Here is a 21837-nt window from a genome sequence, read left to right as displayed (position 1 = left end):
TATCCCCAGTGCTTATACTGCATATACCTCACCAGGTGTATATCCCCAGTGCTTATACTGTATATCACTCACCAGGTGTATATCCCCAGTGCTTATACTGTACATCCCTCACCAGGTGTATATCCCCAGTGCTTATACTGTACATCCCTCACCAGGTGTATATCCCCAGTGCTTATACTGTACATCCCTCACCAGGTGTATATCCCCAGTGCTTATACTGTACATCCCTCACCAGGTGTATATCCCCTGTGCTTATACTGTACATCCATCACCAGGTGTATATCCCCAGTGCTTATACTGTACATCCCTCACCAGGTGTATATCCCCAGTGCTTATTCTGTACATCCATCACCAGGTGTATATCCCCAGTGCTTATACTGTACATCCCTCACCAGGTGTATATCCCCAGTGCTTATACTGTACATCCCTCACCAGGTGTATATCCCCAGTGCTTATACTGTACATCCCTCACCAGGTGTATATCCCCAGTGTTTATACTGTATATCACTCACCAGGTGTATATCCCCAGTGCTTATACTGTACAACCCTCACCAGGTGTATATCCCCAGTGCTTATACTGTACATCCCTCACCAGGTGTATATCCCCAGTGCTTATACTGTACATCCCTCACCAGGTGTATATCCCCAGTGCTTATACTGTACATCCCTCACCAGGTGTATATCCCCAGTGCTTATACTGTACATCCCTCACCAGGTTTACATCCCCAGTGCTTATACTGTACATCCCTCACCAGGTGTATATCCCCAGTGCTTATACTGTATATCCCTCACCAGGTGTATATCCCCAGTGCTTATACTGTACATCCCTCTCAAGGTGTATATCCCCAGTGCTTATACTGTACATCCCTCACCAGGGGTATATCCTCAGTGCTTATACTGTACATTCCTCTCAAGGTGTATATCCCCAGTGCTTATACTGTACATACGTCACCAGGTGTATATCCCCAGTGCTTATACTGTACATCCCTCACCAGGTGTATATCCCCAGTGCTTATACTGTACATCCCTCACCAGGTGTATATCCCCAGTGCTTATACTGTACATCCCTCACCAGGTGTATATCCCCAGTGCTTATACTATATATCACTCACTAGGTGTATATCCCCAGTGCTTATACTGTACATCCCTCACCAGGTGTATATCCCCAGTGCTTATACTGTACATCCCTCACCAGGTGTATATCCCCAGTGCTTATACTGTACATCCCTCACCAGGTGTATATCCCCAGTGCTTATACTGTACATCCCTCACCAGGTGTATATCCCCAGTGCTTATACTGCATATACCTCACCAGGTGTATATCCCCAGTGCTTATACTGTATATCACTCACCAGGTGTATATCCCCAGTGCTTATACTGTACATCCCTCACCAGGTGTATATCCCCAGTGCTTATACTGTACATCCCTCACCAGGTGTATATCCCCAGTGCTTATACTGTACATCCCTCACCAGGTGTATATCCCCAGTGCTTATACTGTATATCCCTCACCAGGTGTATATCCCCTGTGCTTATACTGTACATCCATCACCAGGTGTATATCCCCAGTGCTTATACTGTACATCCCTCACCAGGTGTATATCCCCAGTGCTTATTCTGTACATCCATCACCAGGTGTATATCCCCAGTGCTTATACTGTACATCCCTCACCAGGTGTATATCCCCAGTGCTTATACTGTACATCCCTCACCAGGTGTATATCCCCAGTGCTTATACTGTACATCCCTCACCAGGTGTATATCCCCAGTGCTTATACTGTATATCACTCACCAGGTGTATATCCCCAGTGCTTATACTGTACAACCCTCACCAGGTGTATATCCCCAGTGCTTATACTGTACATCCCTCACCAGGTGTATATCCCCAGTGCTTATACTGTACATCCCTCACCAGGTGTATATCCCCAGTGCTTATACTGTACATCCCTCACCAGGTGTATATCCCCAGTGCTTATACTGTACATCCCTCACCAGGTTTACATCCCCAGTGCTTATACTGTACATCCCTCACCAGGTGTATATCCCCAGTGCTTATACTGTATATCCCTCACCAGGTGTATATCCCCAGTGCTTATACTGTACATCCCTCTCAAGGTGTATATCCCCAGTGCTTATACTGTACATACGTCACCAGGTGTATATCCCCAGTGCTTATACTGTACATCCCTCACCAGGTGTATATCCCCAGTGCTTATACTGTACATACGTCACCAGGTGTATATCCCCAGTGCTTATACTGTACATCCCTCACCAGGTGTATATCCCCAGTGCTTATACTGTACATCCCTCACCAGGTGTATATCCCCAGTGCTTATACTGTACATCCCTCACCAGGTGTATATCCCCAGTGCTTATACTATATATCACTCACTAGGTGTATATCCCCAGTGCTTATACTGTACATCCCTCACCAGGTGTATATCCCCAGTGCTTATACTGTACATCCCTCACCAGGTGTATATCCCCAGTGCTTATACTGTACATCCCTCACCAGGTGTATATCCCCAGTGCTTATACTGTACATCCCTCACCAGGTGTATATCCCCAGTGCTTATACTGCATATACCTCACCAGGTGTATATCCCCAGTGCTTATACTGTATATCACTCACCAGGTGTATATCCCCAGTGCTTATACTGTACATCCCTCACCAGGTGTATATCCCCAGTGCTTATACTGTACATCCCTCACCAGGTGTATATCCCCAGTGCTTATACTGTACATCCCTCACCAGGTGTATATCCCCAGTGCTTATACTGTATATCCCTCACCAGGTGTATATCCCCTGTGCTTATACTGTACATCCATCACCAGGTGTATATCCCCAGTGCTTATACTGTACATCCCTCACCAGGTGTATATCCCCAGTGCTTATTCTGTACATCCATCACCAGGTGTATATCCCCAGTGCTTATACTGTACATCCCTCACCAGGTGTATATCCCCAGTGCTTATACTGTACATCCCTCACCAGGTGTATATCCCCAGTGCTTATACTGTACATCCCTCACCAGGTGTATATCCCCAGTGCTTATACTGTATATCACTCACCAGGTGTATATCCCCAGTGCTTATACTGTACAACCCTCACCAGGTGTATATCCCCAGTGCTTATACTGTACATCCCTCACCAGGTGTATATCCCCAGTGCTTATACTGTACATCCCTCACCAGGTGTATATCCCCAGTGCTTATACTGTACATCCCTCACCAGGTGTATATCCCCAGTGCTTATACTGTACATCCCTCACCAGGTTTACATCCCCAGTGCTTATACTGTACATCCCTCACCAGGTGTATATCCCCAGTGCTTATACTGTATATCCCTCACCAGGTGTATATCCCCAGTGCTTATACTGTACATCCCTCTCAAGGTGTATATCCCCAGTGCTTATACTGTACATCCCTCACCAGGGGTATATCCTCAGTGCTTATACTGTACATTCCTCTCAAGGTGTATATCCCCAGTGCTTATACTGTACATACGTCACCAGGTGTATATCCCCAGTGCTTATACTGTACATCCCTCACCAGGTGTATATCCCCAGTGCTTATACTGTACGTCCCTCACCAGGTGTACATCCCCAGTGCTTATACTTTATATCCCTCACCAGGTGTATATCCCCAGTGCTTATACTGTATGTCCCTCACCAGGTGTACATCCCCAGTGCTTATACTGTACGTCCCTCACCAGGTGTATATCCCCAGTGCTTATACTGTACGTCCCTCACCAGGTGTATATCCCCAGAGCTTATACTGTACGTCCCTCACCAGGTGTATATCCCCAGTGCTTATACTGTACGTCCCTCACCAGGTGTATATCCCCAGTGCTTATACTGTACTTCCCTCACCAGGTGTATATCCCCTGTGCTTATACTGTACATCCCTCACCAGGTGTATATCCCCAGTGCTTATACTGTACATCCCTCACCAGGTGTATATCCCCAGAGCTTATACTGTACATCCCTCACCAGGTGTATATCCCCAGTGCTTATACTGTACATCCCTCACCAGGTGTATATCCCCAGTGCTTATACTGTACATCCCTCACCAGGTGTATATCCCCAGTGCTTATACTGTACATCCCTCACCAGGTGTATATCCCCAGTGCTTATACTGTACATCCCTCACCAGGAGTATATCCCCAGTGCTTATACTGTACATCCCTCACAAGGTGTATATCCACAGTGCTTTACTGTACATCCCTCACCAGGTGTAATCCCCAGTGCTTATACTGTACATCCCTCACCAGGTGTATATCCCCAGTGCTTATACTGTACATCACTCACCAGGTGTATATCCCAAGTGCTTATACTGTACATCCCTCACCAGGTGTATATTCCCAGTGCTTATACTGTACATCCCTCACCAGGTGTATATCCCCAGAGCTTATACTGTACATCCCTCACCAGGTGTATATCCCCAGTGCTTATACTGTACATCCCTCACCAGGTGTATATCCCCAGTGCTTATACTGTACATCACTCACCAGGTGTATATCCCCAGTGCTTATACTGTACATCCCTCACCAGGTGTATATCCCCAGTGCCTATACTGTACATCACTCACCAGGTGTATATCCCCAGTGCTTATACTGTACATCCCTCACCAGGTGTATATCCCCAGTGCTTATACTGTACATCCCTCACCAGGTGTATATCCCCAGTGCTTACACTGCACATCCCTCACCAGGTGTATATCCCCAGTGCTTATACTGCACATGCCTCACCAGGTGTATACCCCCAGTGCTTATACTGTACATCCCTCACCAGGTGTATATCCCCAGTGCTTATACTGTACATCCCTCACCAGGTGTATATCCCCAGTGCTTATACTGTACATCCCTCACCAGGTGTATATCCCCAGTGCTTATACTTTATATCCCTCACCAGGTGTATATCCCCAGTGCTTATACTGTACATCCCTCACCAGGTGTATGTCCCCAGTGCTTATACGGTACATCCCTCACCAGGTGTATATCCCCAGTGCTTATACTGTATAGTACTCACCAGGTGTATATCCCCAGTGCTTATACTGTACAACCCTCACCAGGTGTATATCCCCAGTGCTTATACTGTACATCCCTCACCTGGTGTATATCCCCAGTGCTTATACTGTACATCACTCACCAGGTGTATATCCCCAGTGCTTATACTGTATATCCCTCACCAGGTGTATATCCCCAGTGCTCATACTGTACATCCCAAACCAGGTGTATATCTCCAGTGCTTATACTGTACATCCCTCACCAGGTGTATATCCCCAGTGCTTATACTGTACATCCCTCACTAGGTGTATATCCCCAGTGCTTATACTGTACATCCCTCACCAGGTGTATATCCCCAGTGCTTATACTGTACATCCCTCACCAGGTGTATATCCCCAGTGCTTATACTGTACATCACTCACCAGGTGTATATCCCCAGTGCTTATACTATATATCACTCACCAGGTGTATATCCCCGATGCTTATACTGTATATCCCTCACCAGGTGTATATCCCCAGTGCTTATACTGTACATCCCTCACCAGGTGTATATCCCCAGTGCTTATACTGTACATCCCTCACCAGGTGTATATCCCCAGTGCTTATACTGTACATCACTCACCAGGTGTATATCCCGAGTGCTTATACTGTACATCCCTCACCAGGTGTATATCCCCAGTGCTTATACTGTACATCCCTCACCAGGTGTATATCCCCAGTGCTTATACTGTATATCCCTCACCAGGTGTATATCCCCAGTGCTTATACTGCATATCACTCAACAGGTGTATATCCCCAGTGCTTATACTGTACATCCCTCACCAGGTGTATATCCCCAGTGCTTATACTGTAAATCACTCACCAGGTGTATATACCCAGTGCTTATACTGTACATCCCTCACCAGATGTATATCCCCAGAGCTTATACTGTACATCCCTCACCAGGTGTATATCCCCAGTGCTTATACTGTACATCACTCACCAGGTGTATATCCCCAGTGCTTATACTGTACATCCCTCACCAGGTGTATATCCCCAGTGCTTATACTGTATATCACTCACCAGGTGTATATCCCCAGTGCTTATACTGTACATCCCTCACCAGGTGTATATACCCAGTGCTTTTACTGTACATCCCTCACCAGGTGTATATCCCCAGTGCTTATACTGTATATCACTCACCAGGTGTATATCCCCAGTGCTTATACTGTACATCCCTCACCAGGTGTATATCCCCAGTGCTTATACTCTATATCACTCACCAGGTGTATATCCCCAGTGCTTATACTGTACATCCCTCACCAGGTGTATATACCCAGTGCTTATACTGTACATCCCTCACCAGGTGTATATCCCTAGTGCTTATACTGTACATCCCTCACCAGGTGTATATCCCCAGTGCTTATACTGTACATCACTCACCAGGTGTATATCCCCAGTGCTTATACTGTACATCACTCACCAGGTGTATATCCCCAGTGCTTATACTGTACATCACTCACCAGGTGTATATCCCCAGTGCTTATACTGTACATCCCTCACCAGGTGTATATCCCCAGTGCTTATACTGTACATCACTCACCAGGTGTATATCCCCAGTGCTTATACTGTACATCACTCACCAGGTGTATATCCCCAGTGCTTATACTGTACATCCCTCACCAGGTGTATATCCCCAGTGCTTATACTGTACATCCCTCACCAGGTGTATATCCCCAGTGCTTATACTGTACATCCCTCACCAGGTGTATATCCCCAGTGCTTATACTGTACATCCCTCACCAGGTGTATATCCCCAGTGCTTATACTGTACATTACTCACCAGGTGTATATCCCCAGTGCTTATACTGTACATCACTCACCAGGTGTATATCCCCAGTGTTTATACTGTACATCCCTCACCAGGTGTATATCCCCAGAGCTTATACTGTACATCCCTCACCAGGTGTATATCCCCAGTGCTTATACTGTACATCCCTCACCAGGTGTATATCACCAGTGCTTATACTGTACATCCCTCACCAGGTGTATATCCCCAGTGCTTATACTGTACATCCCTCACCAGGTGTATATCCCCAGTGCTTATACTGTACATCCCTCACCAGGTGTATATCCCCAGTGCTTATACTGTATAGTACTCACCAGGTGTATATCCCCAGTGCTTATACTGTATATCACTCACCAGGTGTATATCCCCAGTGCTTATACTATATATCACTCACCAGGTGTATATCCCCGATGCTTATACTGTATATCCCTCACCAGGTGTATAACACCAGTGCTTATACTGTACATCCCTCACCAGGTGTATATCCCCAGTGCTTATACTGTACATCCCTCACCAGGTGTATATCCCCAGTGCTTATACTGTACATCCCTCACCAGGTGTATATCCCCAGTGCTTATACTGTATAGTACTCACCAGGTGTATATCCCCAGTGCTTATACTGTACATCACTCACCAGGTGTATATCCCCAGTGCTTATACTATATATCACTCACCAGGTGTATATCCCCGATGCTTATACTGTATATCCCTCACCAGGTGTCTATCCCCAGTGCTTATACTGTACATCCCTCACCAGGTGTATATCCCCAGTGCTTATACTGTACATCCCTCACCAGGTGTATATCCCCAGTGCTTATTTGTACATCCCTCACCAGGTGTATATCCACAGTGCTTATACTGTACATCCCTCTCAAGGTGTATATCCCCAGTGCTTATACTGTACATACCTCACCAGGTGTATATCCCCAGTGCTTATACTGTACATCCCTCACCAGGTGTACATCCCCAGTGCTTATACTGTACGTCCCTCACCAGGTGTACAACCCCATTGCTTATACTTTATATCCCTCACCAGGTGTATATCCCCAGTGCTTATACTGTATGTCCCTCACCAGGTGTACTTCCCCAGTGCTTATACTGTACGTCCCTCACCAGGTGTATATCCCCAGTGCTTATACTGTACGTCCCTCACCAGGTGTATATCCCCAGTGCTTATACTGTACGTCCCTCACCAGGTGTATATCCCCAGTGCTTATACTGTACGTCCCTCACCAGGTGTATATCCCCAGTGCTTATACTGTACGTCCCTCACCAGGTGTATATCCCCAGTGCTTATACTGTACGTCCCTCACCAGGTGTATATCCCCAGTGCTTATACTGTACGTCCCTCACCAGGTGTATATCCCCAGTGCTTATACTGTACGTCCCTCACCAGGTGTATATCCCCAGTGCTTATACTGTACATCCCTCACCAGGTGTATATCCCCAGAGCTTATACTGTACATCCCTCACCAGGTGTATATCCCCAGAGCTTATACTGTACATCCCTCACCAGGTGTATATCCCCAGTGCTTATACTGTACATCCCTCACCAGGTGTATATCCCCAGTGCTTATACTGTACATCCCTCACCAGGTATATATCCCCAGTGCTTATACTGTACATCCCTCACCAGGTGTATATCCCCAGTGCTTATACTGTACATCCCTCACCAGGTGTATATCCCCAGAGCTTATACTGTACATCCCTCACCAGGTGTATATCCCCAGAGCTTATACTGTACATCCCTCACCAGGTGTATATCCCCAGTGCTTATACTGTACATCCCTCACCAGGTGTATATCCCCAGTGCTTATACTGTACATCACTCACCAGGTGTATATCCCCAGTGCTTATACTGTACATCACTCACCAGGTGTATATCCCCAGTGTTTATACTGTACATCCCTCACCAGGTGTATATCCCCAGAGCTTATACTGTACATCCCTCATCAGGTGTATATCCCCAGTGCTTATACTGTACATCCCTCACCAGGTGTATATCACCAGTGCTTATACTGTACATCCCTCACCAGGTGTATATCCCCAGTGCTTATACTGTACATCCCTCACCAGGTGTATATCCCCAGTGCTTATACTGTACATCCCTCACCAGGTGTATATCCCCAGTGCTTATACTGTATAGTACTCACCAGGTGTATATCCCCAGTGCTTATACTGTATATCACTCACCAGGTGTATATCCCCAGTGCTTATACTATATATCACTCACCAGGTGTATATCCCCGATGCTTATACTGTATATCCCTCACCAGGTGTATAACACCAGTGCTTATACTGTACATCCCTCACCAGGTGTATATCCCCAGTGCTTATACTGTACATCCCTCACCAGGTGTATATCCCCAGTGCTTATACTGTACATCCCTCACCAGGTGTATATCCCCAGTGCTTATACTGTATAGTACTCACCAGGTGTATATCCCCAGTGCTTATACTGTACATCACTCACCAGGTGTATATCCCCAGTGCTTATACTATATATCACTCACCAGGTGTATATCCCCGATGCTTATACTGTATATCCCTCACCAGGTGTCTATCCCCAGTGCTTATACTGTACATCCCTCACCAGGTGTATATCCCCAGTGCTTATACTGTACATCCCTCACCAGGTGTATATCCCCAGTGCTTATTTGTACATCCCTCACCAGGTGTATATCCACAGTGCTTATACTGTACATCCCTCTCAAGGTGTATATCCCCAGTGCTTATACTGTACATACCTCACCAGGTGTATATCCCCAGTGCTTATACTGTACATCCCTCACCAGGTGTACATCCCCAGTGCTTATACTGTACGTCCCTCACCAGGTGTACAACCCCATTGCTTATACTTTATATCCCTCACCAGGTGTATATCCCCAGTGCTTATACTGTATATCCCTCACCAGGTGTACTTCCCCAGTGCTTATACTGTACGTCCCTCACCAGGTGTATATCCCCAGTGCTTATACTGTACGTCCCTCACCAGGTGTATATCCCCAGTGCTTATACTGTACGTCCCTCACCAGGTGTATATCCCCAGTGCTTATACTGTACGTCCCTCACCAGGTGTATATCCCCAGTGCTTATACTGTACATCCCTCACCAGGTGTATATCCCCAGTGCTTTTACTGTACATCCCTCACCAGGTGTATATCCCCAGTGCTTATACTGTATATCACTCACCAGGTGTATATCCCCAGTGCTTATACTGTACATCCCTCACCAGGTGTATATCCCCAGTGCTTATACTCTATATCACTCACCAGGTGTATATCCCCAGTGCTTATACTGTACATCCCTCACCAGGTGTATATACCCAGTGCTTATACTGTACATCCCTCACCAGGTGTATATCCCCAGTGCTTATACTGTACATCCCTCACCAGGTGTATATCCCCAGTGCTTATACTGTACATCCCTCACCAGGTGTATATCCCCAGTGCTTATACTGTACATCACTCACCAGGTGTATATCCACAGTGCTTATACTGTACATCCCTCACCAGGTGTATATCCCCAGTGCTTATACTGTACATCACTCACCAGGTGTATATCCCCAGTGCTTATACTGTACATCCCTCACCAGGTGTATATCCCTAGTGCTTATACTGTACATCCCTCACCAGGTGTATATCCCCAGTGCTTATACTGTACATCACTCACCAGGTGTATATCCCCAGTGCTTATACTGTACATCACTCACCAGGTGTATATCCCCAGTGCTTATACTGTACATCCCTCACCAGGTGTATATCCCCAGTGCTTATACTGTACATCACTCACCAGGTGTATATCCCCAGTGCTTATACTGTACATCACTCACCAGGTGTATATCCCCAGTGCTTATACTGTACATCCCTCACCAGGTGTATATCCCCAGTGCTTATACTGTACATCCCTCACCAGGTGTATATCCCCAGTGCTTATACTGTACATCCCTCACCAGGTGTATATCACCAGTGCTTATACTGTACATCCCTCACCAGGTGTATATCCCCAGTGCTTATACTGTACATCCCTCACCAGGTGTATATCACCAGTGCTTATACTGTACATCCCTCACCAGGTGTATATCCCCAGTGCTTATACTATATATCACTCACCAGGTGTATATCCCCGATGCTTATACTGTATATCCCTCACCAGGTGTATAACACCAGTGCTTATACTGTACATCCCTCACCAGGTGTATATCCCCAGTGCTTATACTGTACATCCCTCACCAGGTGTATATCCCCAGTGCTTATACTGTACATCCCTCACCAGGTGTATATCCCCAGTGCTTATACTGTATAGTACTCACCAGGTGTATATCCCCAGTGCTTATACTGTACATCACTCACCAGGTGTATATCCCCAGTGCTTATACTATATATCACTCACCAGGTGTATATCCCCGATGCTTATACTGTATATCCCTCACCAGGTGTCTATCCCCAGTGCTTATACTGTACATCCCTCACCAGGTGTATATCCCCAGTGCTTATACTGTACATCCCTCACCAGGTGTATATCCCCAGTGCTTATTTGTACATCCCTCACCTGGTGTATATCCACAGTGCTTATACTGTACATCCCTCTCAAGGTGTATATCCCCAGTGCTTATACTGTACATACCTCACCAGGTGTATATCCCCAGTGCTTATACTGTACATCCCTCACCAGGTGTACATCCCCTTTGCTTATACTGTACGTCCCTCACCAGGTGTACAACCCCATTGCTTATACTTTATATCCCTCACCAGGTGTATATCCCCAGTGCTTATACTGTATGTCCCTCACCAGGTGTACTTCCCCAGTGCTTATACTGTACGTCCCTCACCAGGTGTATATCCCCAGTGCTTATACTGTACGTCCCTCACCAGGTGTATATCCCCAGTGCTTATACTGTACGTCCCTCACCAGGTGTATATCCCCAGTGCTTATACTGTACGTCCCTCACCAGGTGTATATCCCCAGTGCTTATACTGTACGTCCCTCACCAGGTGTATATCCCCAGTGCTTATACTGTACATCCCTCACCAGGTGTATATCCCCAGTGCTTAAACTGTACATCCCTCACCAGGTGTATATCCCCAGTGCTTATACTGTACATCCCTCACCAGGTGTATATCCCCAGTGCTTATACTGTATAGTACTCACCAGGTGTATATCCCCAGTGCTTATACTGTATATCACTCACCAGGTGTATATCCCCAGTGCTTATACTGTACATCCCTCACCAGGTGTATATCCCCAGTGCTTATACTGTACATCCCTCACCAGGTGTATATCCACAGTGCTATACTGTACATCCCTCACCAGGTGTATATCCACAGTGCTTATACTGTACATCCCTCACCAGGTGTATATCCCCAGTGCTTATACTGTACATCCCTCACCAGGTGTATATACCCAGTGCTTATACTGTACATCACTCACCAGGTGTAATCCCCAGTGCTTATACTGTACATCCCTCACCAGGTGTATATCCCCAGTGCTTATACTGTACATCCCTCACCAGGTGTATATCCCAAGTGCTTATACTGTAGATCCCTCACCAGGTGTATATTCCCAGTGCTTATACTGTACATCCCTCACCAGGTGTATATCCCCAGAGCTTATACTGTACATCCCTCACCAGGTGTATATCCCCAGTGCTTATACTGTACATCCCTCACCAGGTGTATATCCCCAGTGCTTATACTGTACATCACTCACCAGGTGTATATCCCCAGTGCTTATACTGTACATCCCTCACCAGGTGTATATCCCCAGTGCTTATACTGTATATCCCTCACCAGGTGTATATCCCCAGTGCTTATACTGTACATCCCTCACCAGGTGTATATCCCCAGTGCTTATACTGTACATCCCTCACCAGGTGTATATCACCAGTGCTTATACTGTACATCCCTCACCAGGTGTATATCACCAGTGCTTATACTGTACATCCCTCACCAGGTGTATATCACCAGTGCTTATACTGTACATCCCTCACCAGGTGTATATCCCCAGTGCTTATACTGTACATCCCTCACCAGTTGTATATCCCCAGTGCTTATACTGTACATCCCTCACCAGGTGTTTATCCCCAGTGCTTATACTGTACATCCCTCACCAGGTGTATATCCCCAGTGCTTATACTGTACATCCCTCACCAGGTGTATATCCCCAGTGCTTATACTGTACATCCCTCACCAGGTGTATATCCCCAGTGCTTATACTGTATAGTACTCACCAGGTGTATATCCCCAGTGCTTATACTGTATATCACTCACCAGGTGTATATCCCCAGTGCTTATACTGTACATCCCTCACCAGGTGTATATCCCCAGTGCTTATACTGTACATCCCTCTCAAGATGTATATCCCCAGTGCTTATACTGTACATCCCTCACCAGGTGTATATCCACAGTGCTATACTGTACATCCCTCACCAGGTGTATATCCACAGTGCTTATACTGTACATCCCTCACCAGGTGTATATCCCCAGTGCTTATACTGTACATCCCTCACCAGGTGTATATACCCAGTGCTTATACTGTACATCACTCACCAGGTGTAATCCCCAGTGCTTATACTGTACATCCCTCACCAGGTGTATATCCCCAGTGCTTATACTGTACATCCCTCACCAGGTGTATATCCCAAGTGCTTATACTGTAGATCCCTCACCAGGTGTATATTCCCAGTGCTTATACTGTACATCCCTCACCAGGTGTATATCCCCAGAGCTTATACTGTACATCCCTCACCAGGTGTATATCCCCAGTGCTTATACTGTACATCCCTCACCAGGTGTATATCCCCAGTGCTTATACTGTACATCACTCACCAGGTGTATATCCCCAGTGCTTATACTGTACATCCCTCACCAGGTGTATATCCCCAGTGCTTATACTGTATATCCCTCACCAGGTGTATATCCCCAGTGCTTATACTGTACATCCCTCACCAGGTGTATATCCCCAGTGCTTATACTGTACATCCCTCACCAGGTGTATATCACCAGTGCTTATACTGTACATCCCTCACCAGGTGTATATCACCAGTGCTTATACTGTACATCCCTCACCAGGTGTATATCACCAGTGCTTATACTGTACATCCCTCACCAGGTGTATATCCCCAGTGCTTATACTGTACATCCCTCACCAGTTGTATATCCCCAGTGCTTATACTGTACATCCCTCACCAGGTGTTTATCCCCAGTGCTTATACTGTACATCCCTCACCAGGTGTATATCCCCAGTGCTTATACTGTACATCCCTCACCAGGTGTATATCCCCAGTGCTTATACTGTACATCCCTCACCAGGTGTATATCCCCAGTGCTTATACTGTATAGTACTCACCAGGTGTATATCCCCAGTGCTTATACTGTATATCACTCACCAGGTGTATATCCCCAGTGCTTATACTGTACATCCCTCACCAGGTGTATATCCCCAGTGCTTATACTGTACATCCCTCACCAGGTGTATATCCCCAGTGCTTATACTGTACATCCCTCTCAAGATGTATATCCCCAGTGCTTATACTGTACATCCCTCACCAGGTGTATATCCACAGTGCTTATACTGTACATCCCTCTCAAGGTGTATATCCCCAGTGCTTATGCTGTACATACCTCACCAGGTGTATTTCCCCAGTGCTTATACTGTACATCCCTCACCAGGTGTATATCCCCAGTGCTTATACTGTACATCCCTCAGCAGGTGTATATCCCCAGTGCTTATACTGTACGTCCCTCACCAGGTGTATATCCCCAGTGCTTATACTGTACGTCCCTCACCAGGTGTATATCCCCAGTGCTTATACTGTACATCCCTCACCAGGTGTATATCCCCAGAGCTTATACTGTACATCCCTCACCAGGTGTATATCCCCAGTGCTTATACTGTACATCCCTCACCAGGTGTATATCCCCAGTGCTTATACTGTACATCCCTCACCAGGTGTATATCCCCAGTGCTTATACTGTACATCCCTCACCAGGTGTATATCCCCAGTGCTTATACTGTACATCCCTCACCAGGTGTATATCCCCAGTGCTTATACTGTACATCCCTCACAAGGTATATATCCCCAGTGCTTATACTGTACATCCCTCACCAGGTGTATATCCCCAGTGCTTATACTGTACATCCCTCACCAGGTGTATATCCACAGTGCTATACTGTACATCCCTCACCAGGTGTATATCCACAGTGCTTATACTGTACATCCCTCACCAGGTGTATATCCCCAGTGCTTATACTGTACATCACTCACCAGGTGTAATCCCCAGTGCTTATACTGTACATCCCTCACCAGGTGTATATCCCCAGTGCTTATACTGTACATCCCTCACCAGGTGTATATACCCAGAGCTTATACTGTACATCCCTCACCAGGTGTATATCCCCAGTGCTTATACTGTACATCCCTCACCAGGTGTATATCCCTAGTGCTTATACTGTACATCACTCACCAGGTGTATATCCCCAGTGCTTATACTGTACATCCCTCACCAGGTGTATATCCCCAGTGCTTATACTGTACATCCCTCACCAGGTGTATATCCCCAGTGCTTATACTGTACATCCCTCACCAGGTGTATATCCCCAGTGCTTATACTGCACATCCCTCACCAGGTGTATATCCCCAGTGTTTATACTGCACATCCCTCACCAGGTGTATATCCTCAGTGCTTATACTGCACATCCCTCACCAGATGTATACCCCCAGTGCTTATACTGCACATCCCTCACCAGGTGTATATCCCCAGTGCTTATACTGTACATCACTCACCACGTGTATATCCCCAGTGCTTATACTGTACATCCCTCACCAGGTGTACATCCCCAGTGCTTATACTGTACTACCCTCACCAGGTGTATATCCCCAGTACTTATACTGTACATCCCTCACCAGGTGTATATCCCCAGTGCTTATACTGTACATCACTCACCAGGTGTATATCCCCAGTGCTTATACTGTACATCCCTCACCAGGTGTATATCCCCAGTACTTATACTGTACATCCCTCACCAGGTGTATTTCCCCAGTGCTTATACTGTACATCACTCACCAGGTGTATATCCCCAGTGCTTATACTATATATCCCTCACCAGGTGTATATCCCCAGTGCTTATACTGTACATCACTCACCAGGTGTATATCCCCAGTGCTTATACTGTACATCCCTCACCAGGTGTATATCCCCAGTGCTTATACTGTATATCCCTCACCAGGTGTATATCCCCAGTGCTTATACTGTATATCACTCACCAGGTGTATATACCCAGTGCTTATACTGTACATCCCTCACCAGGTGTATATCCCCAGTGCTTATACTGTACATCCCTCACCAGGTGTATATCCCCAGTGCTTATACTGTACATCACTCACCAGGTGTATATCCCCAGTGCTTATACTGTACATCCCTCACCAGGTGTATATCCCCAGTGCTTATACTGTACATCACTCACCAGGTGTATATCCCCAGTGCTTATACTGTACATCCCTCACCAGGTGTATATACCCAGTGCTTATACTGTACATCCCTCACCAGGTGTATATCCCCAGTGCTTATACTGTATATCACTCACCAGGTGTATATACCCAGTGCTTATACTGTACATCCCTCACCAGGTGTATATCCCCAGTGCTTATACTGTACATCACTCACCAGGTGTATATCCCCAGTGCTTATACTGTACATCCCTTACCAGGTGTATATCCCCAGTGCTTATACTGTACATCACTCACCAGGTGTATATCCCCAGTGCTTATACTGTACATCCCTCACCAGGTGTATATCCCTAGTGCTTATACTGTACATCCCTCACCAGGTGTATATCCCCAGTGCTGATACTGTACATCCCTCACCAGGTGTATATCCCTAGTGCTTATACTGTACATCCCTCACCAGGTGTATATCCCCAGTGCTTATACTGTACATCCCTCACCAGGTGTATATCCCCAGTGCTTATACTGTACATCCCTCACCAGGTGTATATCCCCAGTGCTTATACTGTACATCCCTCACCAGGTGTATATCCCTAGTGCTTATACTGTACATCCCTCACCAGGTGTATATCCCTAGTGCTTATACTGTACATCACTCACCAGGTGTATATCCCCAGTGCTTATACTGTACATCACTGACCAGGTGTATATCCCCAGTGCTTATACTGTACATCCCTCACCAGGTGTATATCCCTAGTGCTTATACTGTACATCACTCACCAGGTGTGTATCCCCAGTGCTTATACTGTACATCACTCACCAGGTGTATATCCCCAGTGCTTATACTGTACATCCCTCACCAGGTGTATATCCCCAGTGCTTATACTGTACATCCCTCACCAGGTGTATATCCCCAGTGCTTATACTGTACATCCCTCACCAGGTGTATATCCCCAGTGCTTTTACTGTACATCCCTCACCAGGTGTATATCCCCAGTGCTTATACTGTACATCACTCACCAGGTGTATATCCCCAGTGCTTATACTGTACATCACTCACCAGGTGTATATCCCCAGTGCTTATACTGTACATCCCTCACCAGGTGTATATCCCCAGTGCTTATACTGTACATCCCTCACCAGGTGTATATCCCCAGTGCTTATACTGTACATCCCTCACCAGGTGTATATCACCAGTGCTTATACTGTACATCCCTCACCAGGTGTATATCCCCAGTGCTTATACTGTACATCCCTCACCAGGTGTATATCCCCAGTGCTTATACTGTACATCCCTCACCAGGTGTATATCCCCAGTGCTTATTCTGTATAGTACTCACCAGGTGTATATCCCCAGTGCTTATACTGTATAATACTCACCAGGTGTATATCCCCAGGGCTCATAGTATGAAGGAAAGACACCCAGGTGACAGCCCCGAACAAACTCCTCATAATCCAGCGGCAGGAGAGGACTTGTGGAGGTCAGAAATTCTGGATGTACAATTACCTGCAGGGGAGAAATTGTAATTTATATACCAACAGTCTTATATTGTATGTACAATACATTGCAATGCAATTGTCAGACGAGCGGTTATTCCAGGATCATTGCCTCACAGCACTGGGGTCTTGTGTTCAATTCCTACCAGGTGAAGAGTTGTATGGAGTTTGTATGTTCTCTCCTCATGTTTGTGTGGATTTTATTTCCTCCCACAACATACTGTATAAAATAAAATATAGGAGGTTTGGGGTAAATAAATGCCAGCACGCCCGTCTCACCTGTGAGACCCCTGCACGCCTCCCGGACCGCTGATCAGCGATCACATAAGAGGAGCGGAGGCCTGTTCTGAGCTGGCACATAGTATAGTATAAGGCCCCGGGGATCTTGGGAAGTGCGTGCGGCCCTCAGTATGAATTAGACAGCAGACTATACGCAAGAATGAGGAACAGCGACTGCTAGGAGAGCGCTATGGCTACACAGACCGGCTGTGGCAGTAGTGACACAGGCGCCATGTTTCACTACATACACGATCGCAGCTGTCACAAGACACACGCCCTGAGAGCGTCCACGACGCTCCTGCCTTCTGCTGCCATTCCCCTGAGCTCCCCCGAACGCTCCCTTCCTGTCAGTCACTGTGCGATAAATAACCCAGTGTGAGCGCGATCGCAAAAATCATCTTTGCAGACTGTGTGTGCGCAGCGATCGCTACTGGGCACGTGCAGATAATCGCTCACCTGTGTGAACATTCGCGATTGCATACAGATATGGATTATGAGCGTTGGGTCTGAATCATTATGGATCGCTATTGTGATCGCGGCTGAGATTATGTACGGGGGTGCGCTGTGAAAATATGCTAATGACTGCAATCGCAAAGCCGTCGCACAGCCAACATAGAGATGCCCACTACAGTTATCTCACATCCGTAATACCTCGCAGACCTGCGTATACATCAGGAACATCGCGTACCATCGGCCCCTCACGCACAGAATTACAGCAGCTCTGACCGTAATCAGAAATCGCTAAACCTCGTCACACGCTGCGTAGGCCGTCGCAGTGACTAATTTATGCACGCTAATGCAATGGCGTTCAAACGGACAGACACGCCTGCGTTTCTCCGGCCACTCCCCCGTCACCACCCCCAAACGCTGACGTTCCATCACTCACCGTACGATGGCTTTCTTGCTGCATAGTTGATGGCAGAGCGATCGCAATGCTACCTCGCGCACACGCACTGCGATGCACACGCATGTGCAGTACGCACCATTGACCGATCTGCGTACGCCGTTGCAATTGCGATCCGTGATGAATGAGGCCCACTGTCCATTTCTATCATTTATATTCATTGAAATCACCAACCTTCACTCTGTCCGTCCGGCTGTTGAAGAGTCCGATGCGCCGCACTGTGTTAAGAATCGGATCCGCTGAGTCGTCCACCATATTGTGCGTGGTTATGGGAGGCAGAGACTGGCGCTAGAACAAAGGTCATTTGGAAAAATGAGTTATGTTATAATGAGATATATTTATGGATGATTGCGCTCATGTATAATAACGCTACAATGGCGGGTACTTCTCCTGCGCCACGTGTGCTGGCAAACATAAAGGACGTCACTCAGAGTTGGACACAAACTTTTATCACAGGTTTTATTCCCTATATGTTCTTGTTGTGCATGTGCGTCTTATTACTGCGCGCTTCTTTCGTCCTGGCGATTAGGCCGCATTCTGCACTTATGACTCCCTGCGCCAAGGGATACGCTGATTCCATGTAATGGAGCATACACACGGTCAGATCTGTCAGATGAACGATTGAACGATTTGACCAAAGATTTAAACGATTTGAACTATTGAACAATTTTTGACTGCATTAAAATGATTGAAATCGTCCAAGTCTGACTGCAAACCCATCAGATGTCAGATATCGTTATCTGACCAGCGGGAACGCGCATCGTTCATCGTCCATCGTTCAGGCATGTCAGATATGTCAGATTTTCCTTCAGATATGAACGATTGAACGATTTTTTAAATCGTTATCGTTCCGATCTGAAGAAAAATCTGACCGTGTGTATGCACCATAAAGACACCCAGGGCCTGATTCAGACCCGGTCGCGAGCGCTGAGCGCTCGCAACTGGGTTGATGTTTACCCACAGGACATGCGCACGACGGAGCCGGGTCCGTCGTGCACATGCGCGAGGCCCGGCTAGTGACGGGTGTTCCGTCGCTCCGCGTCTCGCACCAAAGGGGGCGAGCTGTCGATGGTGATTGACAGCTCGCCCCGTTTGGTTAGGCGGGCAGGGGGGGTGGCTGGCCAAACGGAAGCGTTCCCGAAGGAACGCCTGCCGTTTGGGGGCGGCCCCACTGACATCACCAGTGATGTCAGTGGGAGAGCTTCCGGCTCTATTAGAGCCAGAATCTCTCTGGGGCTTGCGGCCACGAGACCCTACCACAAGGGTCTTATCGCAAGCCCGATGGTCACGATGGTCTTGACCATCGCGACCATCAACCTGGCCGCTCGCAATAGCCATGGGTGGTCACCCACAGCTATGCGAGCGGCCAGGAGGCCGAACAAAAAAAAAAAAAACGCCCTGATTCAGAGCGAGCGTCCGTCTCTGAATCAGGCCCCCGATTCCAGAAATATTGCAGAGCTGCTGCTGCGATATTATAGCAGGATTACAGTATACTGAATGTTTATACAGATAAAGCCTGTGTCCCGCCCTGGTACTTGCAGGAGGGAGGGGGGCAGGCGCATTTGCTGTCCAGGACAAGTTGGTCGTATCCTGCGTTTCCAGCCATCTCTGCATAGGCAGTGACATGAACATTCGTTTTCCCCCGGGCGCATTTTCAAATTGGCGTGAGATACAGTTCATGACTCGCCTTCAGGGGTTCTAACCATGGCCGTGAGCCAGCTCCCCCAAGCTAGCGTCTGACGGCCATAAACGTAGCACTCAGGGGTGGGTTCCTAGGGGGGAGTTTCAGTGAATAAACACCTATAAGTAATCACCTATGAAACCTGATTGAGACTTCAGGAAAAATGTTCCTGATAAATAAATACATGAACTAATAATAATAAGACAATTAGGCCATGGGAACCAGCCTTACTTACTTAGCGCGTGTTTTGGGATCTTAGTGAAATAGTTTTAAATTATAATATCAGCAAAACAAGTACAAGTAGAATAAATGTCACCCTGTGTTGTGTATCTGCAGGACTGTAAGTCATACAGAGCCAGGTGACGTATATAAAGGAGCTATGTACTATGACATAATTATTATATCCCCTCCCTGTGTCGTGTATCTGCAGGACTGTAACTCATACAGTGCCAGGTGACGTATATAAAGGAGCTATGTACTATGACATAATTATTATATCCCCTCCCTGTGGCGTGTGAGCGGTACCTGTGTGGAGAATATCGCTCTCTTCATAAGCGTCACGTCATCTCGATCCAATATCTTGTTTAGATCAGGTATTTCCCCTCTGAGGAGACATCAGAAAATCTATATTACTTGTGTATATATATATATTATATATATATATATAATATATATATACTGTATATCACATCACTTATATAAGATAATGTACGCCCTGCTGTAAATTATATATGGCGGTCGGCTCGGGTGTTAAGGGGGAAGCTAAAACACTGGTGTCCAGGCCTAACACCTTCTGCCTGAATGGAGGGAAGAAGACGCCGCCCCATCCTCGCCCCATACGGGTAAGATACAGGGTGTGATGGACGAGCTGTGCTACACAGGGGGGATGCCAAGGTGGGGGACGTTCTCAGGCACCCATGGGGCTTACTCCTGACTAACCTGACTACATAAAGGTACCTGTAGTGAATCTCCCAGGTGACATGTAACTTTGTTATAATGTACGGTACTGTATACTATTCCTGATGCATAATGGAGCAGTGATGTCATCATTATGTCCAAGGGAGATAGTTATAAGTGGTGACTATTGTAATAATCTCCTTCTCCTTCCTATAACCAAATCTGCGCACCTATACTCTATCCATATGGCTGGTGTTATTCCCTTATGTGTTACTGACCCTGCTCCTCTCTCCACAGG

General features: G+C 46.7%; 1 protein-coding gene across 1 annotated transcript in view; it reads right to left on the bottom strand.

Annotated features, from left to right (window-relative positions):
• LOC148431174 (glycogen [starch] synthase, liver-like) overlaps positions 1–21837 on the bottom strand; it is a gene marked incomplete at its 3' end in the record, with an annotated part of 84845 nt that overhangs the window by 29693 nt on the left and 33315 nt on the right. The window contains exons 10-12 of the mRNA XM_088466242.1: positions 21168–21246; positions 19136–19249; positions 17662–17788 (exon numbers count right to left, since the gene is read on the bottom strand). Of these exons, the coding sequence (XP_088322368.1) occupies positions 17662–17788; positions 19136–19249; positions 21168–21246 (320 nt within the window). The remainder of the gene's footprint in view (positions 1–17661; positions 17789–19135; positions 19250–21167; positions 21247–21837) is intronic.

This window comes from Taudactylus pleione, unplaced genomic scaffold, assembly GCF_031769625.1.
Source record: "Taudactylus pleione unplaced genomic scaffold, aTauple2 ptg002729l, whole genome shotgun sequence".
In the NCBI taxonomy this organism is placed as follows: domain Eukaryota; kingdom Metazoa; phylum Chordata; class Amphibia; order Anura; family Myobatrachidae; genus Taudactylus; species Taudactylus pleione.
This window is presented reverse-complemented; position numbering and strand designations above follow the sequence as displayed.